The sequence below is a fragment of the Centroberyx affinis genome, unplaced genomic scaffold, assembly GCF_046629955.1.
Source record: "Centroberyx affinis isolate AG114_WGS23_722 - 3 ecotype Tasmania unplaced genomic scaffold, CSIRO-AGI_Caff_v1 ptg001898l_1, whole genome shotgun sequence".
NCBI lineage: Eukaryota > Metazoa > Chordata > Actinopteri > Beryciformes > Berycidae > Centroberyx > Centroberyx affinis.
In genome coordinates this window covers 24,091-26,032 of record NW_027280264.1, presented here as the reverse complement: position 1 = coordinate 26,032, position 1,942 = coordinate 24,091, and the positions used below count along the sequence as shown (strand labels likewise).

General features: G+C 61.3%; 1 protein-coding gene across 1 annotated transcript; it reads left to right on the top strand.

Annotated features, from left to right (window-relative positions):
* Positions 1–474: 474 nt before the first annotated feature.
* On the top strand, positions 475–1,545 carry LOC139653229 (probable G-protein coupled receptor 21). Its single transcript, XM_071530208.1, has one exon. The coding sequence runs from the start codon at positions 475–477 to the stop codon at positions 1,543–1,545; it is 1,071 nt and encodes a 356-aa protein (XP_071386309.1).
* The last annotated feature ends 397 nt before the right edge of the window (positions 1,546–1,942 follow it).

Below are 1,942 nucleotides of genomic sequence, written 5' to 3'. Positions count from 1 at the left end.
TACCGGAGGAGGAGCGGAAGTGGATGTCTGGATTTTGTGGTTGTTGTGTGCGAGCTGCTTACCTCAGTGTTTGGAAGTGGGGGGGATGCAATAAAACATTGGGGAGGACGGGGGGGGGGGAGACGGTTTGTACTGCAGCATCAGGCCAGCATCTCTTGTTCTACATTGGGAAGGATTTTTTTTTTCCTCTGGAGCTGAAACACATGCAGCAGCAGCAGCAGCAGCAGGCCGGCTTCCTTTTGGACGCACCGACGGATTACTGACACTTTCTGAGATGGTTTCCCCGCCTGCTGTGGGAGGAAAGATGCTGATTTAAGTAGAAGAAGAGACACACTTTGCGTTGGAGCTGAAGGAAAGCAGAGGAAGACGAGTCGGACAACTTCGGGATGGCCGCTGCGTCGAACTGAACCCCTCGCCCCCTCCTCCTCCTCCTCCTCCTCCTCCTCCTCCTCCTCCTTCCCCTCCAGTCCAAACATGAACTCTTCCTCCGATGTGAACCAAAGCAGCTCTCCCCCGTTCTGCCTGCTGGGCGCCGTGGGCTACTCCCACCGCCTGGATACCTGCGTGCTGGAGGTGGCCGTCATCCTCTTCCTCACCGTGCTCATCATCGCCGGCAACCTGGTGGTGATCTTCGTCTTCCACTGCGCGCCGCTGCTCCACCACCACACCACCAGCCACTTCATCCAGACCATGGCCTACGCCGACCTGCTGGTGGGCGTCAGCTGCCTGGTCCCCTCCCTCTCCCTCCTGCACTACCTCCGCGGCCTGAACGAGGAGCTCACCTGCAAGGCGTTCGGCTACATGGTGTCGGTGCTGAAGAGCGTCTCCATGGCGTCGCTGGCGTGCATCAGCGTCGACCGCTACATCGCCATCACCCGCCCGCTGTCCTACGCCACGCTGGTGACGCCGTGCCGGCTCAGGGTGTGCATCGTCCTCATCTGGGTCTACTCCGCCTCCATCTTCCTGCCGTCCTTCTTCGGCTGGGGGAAGCCCGGTTACCACGGCGACATATTCCGGTGGTGCGCCGCTTCGTGGCAGACCGACCCGGGGTTCAGCACGTTCATCGTGGCGCTGCTCTACGCGCCCGCCGCGCTCACCGTCTGCTTCACCTACGGGAGTATATTCCGGATCTGCCGGCAGCACACGAGGGAGATCACCCAGCGCCACGCCCGCTTCAGCTCGCAGGCGGAGGGCGAGAAGGGCGAGCGGGGGGAGCGGTGCGAGGGCTGCCCCGACAAACGCTACGCCATGGTGCTGTTCCGCATCACCAGCGTCTTCTACGTGCTGTGGATGCCCTACATCCTCTACTTCCTGCTGGAGAGCGCCGGGCTCTACCGGCACATGGTGGCGTCCTTCTTCACCACCTGGCTGGCGATCAGCAACAGCTTCTGTAACTGTCTCATCTACAGCCTGTCCAACAGCGTCTTCCGGAAGGGCCTGGGCCGCCTGTTCAGCCCCCTGTTCCCCTCCTGCCTCGGCTGCACAGAAGCGAAGAAGCCTCCGGCTCCCGCGGCGCCGCGCCCCGACCCGCGCTGCCAGGTGTAACACCCGACCGCCACGGGTTCGGTTCGGTCGGTTCGGAGGCGTCGGTCCTCTGTGTGCGTGCTTTGCTCTGAGCCGCAGAGCGTGACACAGGCCTTTTTGGTCCCGCAGTGAGATGCTGAGGACCCCTGTGTGGAGCACAGAGAGGCGCCCCTGCAGATGCCTGTCAGGCCTCTCCCAGGCAGATTTGTGGGAAAAGCAGGAGCCTGGGAAGTTCCTCCGGGTCTTTCTCGATTGTTCGTCGGTGTGACGCGGCCCTTTCATGGCTGCGTGGAGACACAATGCGAGGACAAGGAGACAAAGATGGTGGATATTGAGACGGTGATGAAGACGGCAGACCGGAGGAACAGGATTCACGCTTCAGTGTGTGAATTATGAAGGATTAATAAACACTCGACGG

Excerpts from the sequence above, each read along its gene's own strand:
- LOC139653229 (XM_071530208.1), top strand. The coding sequence starts at position 475 with ATGAACTCTTCCTCCGATGTGAACCAAAGCAGCTCTCCCCCGTTCTGC.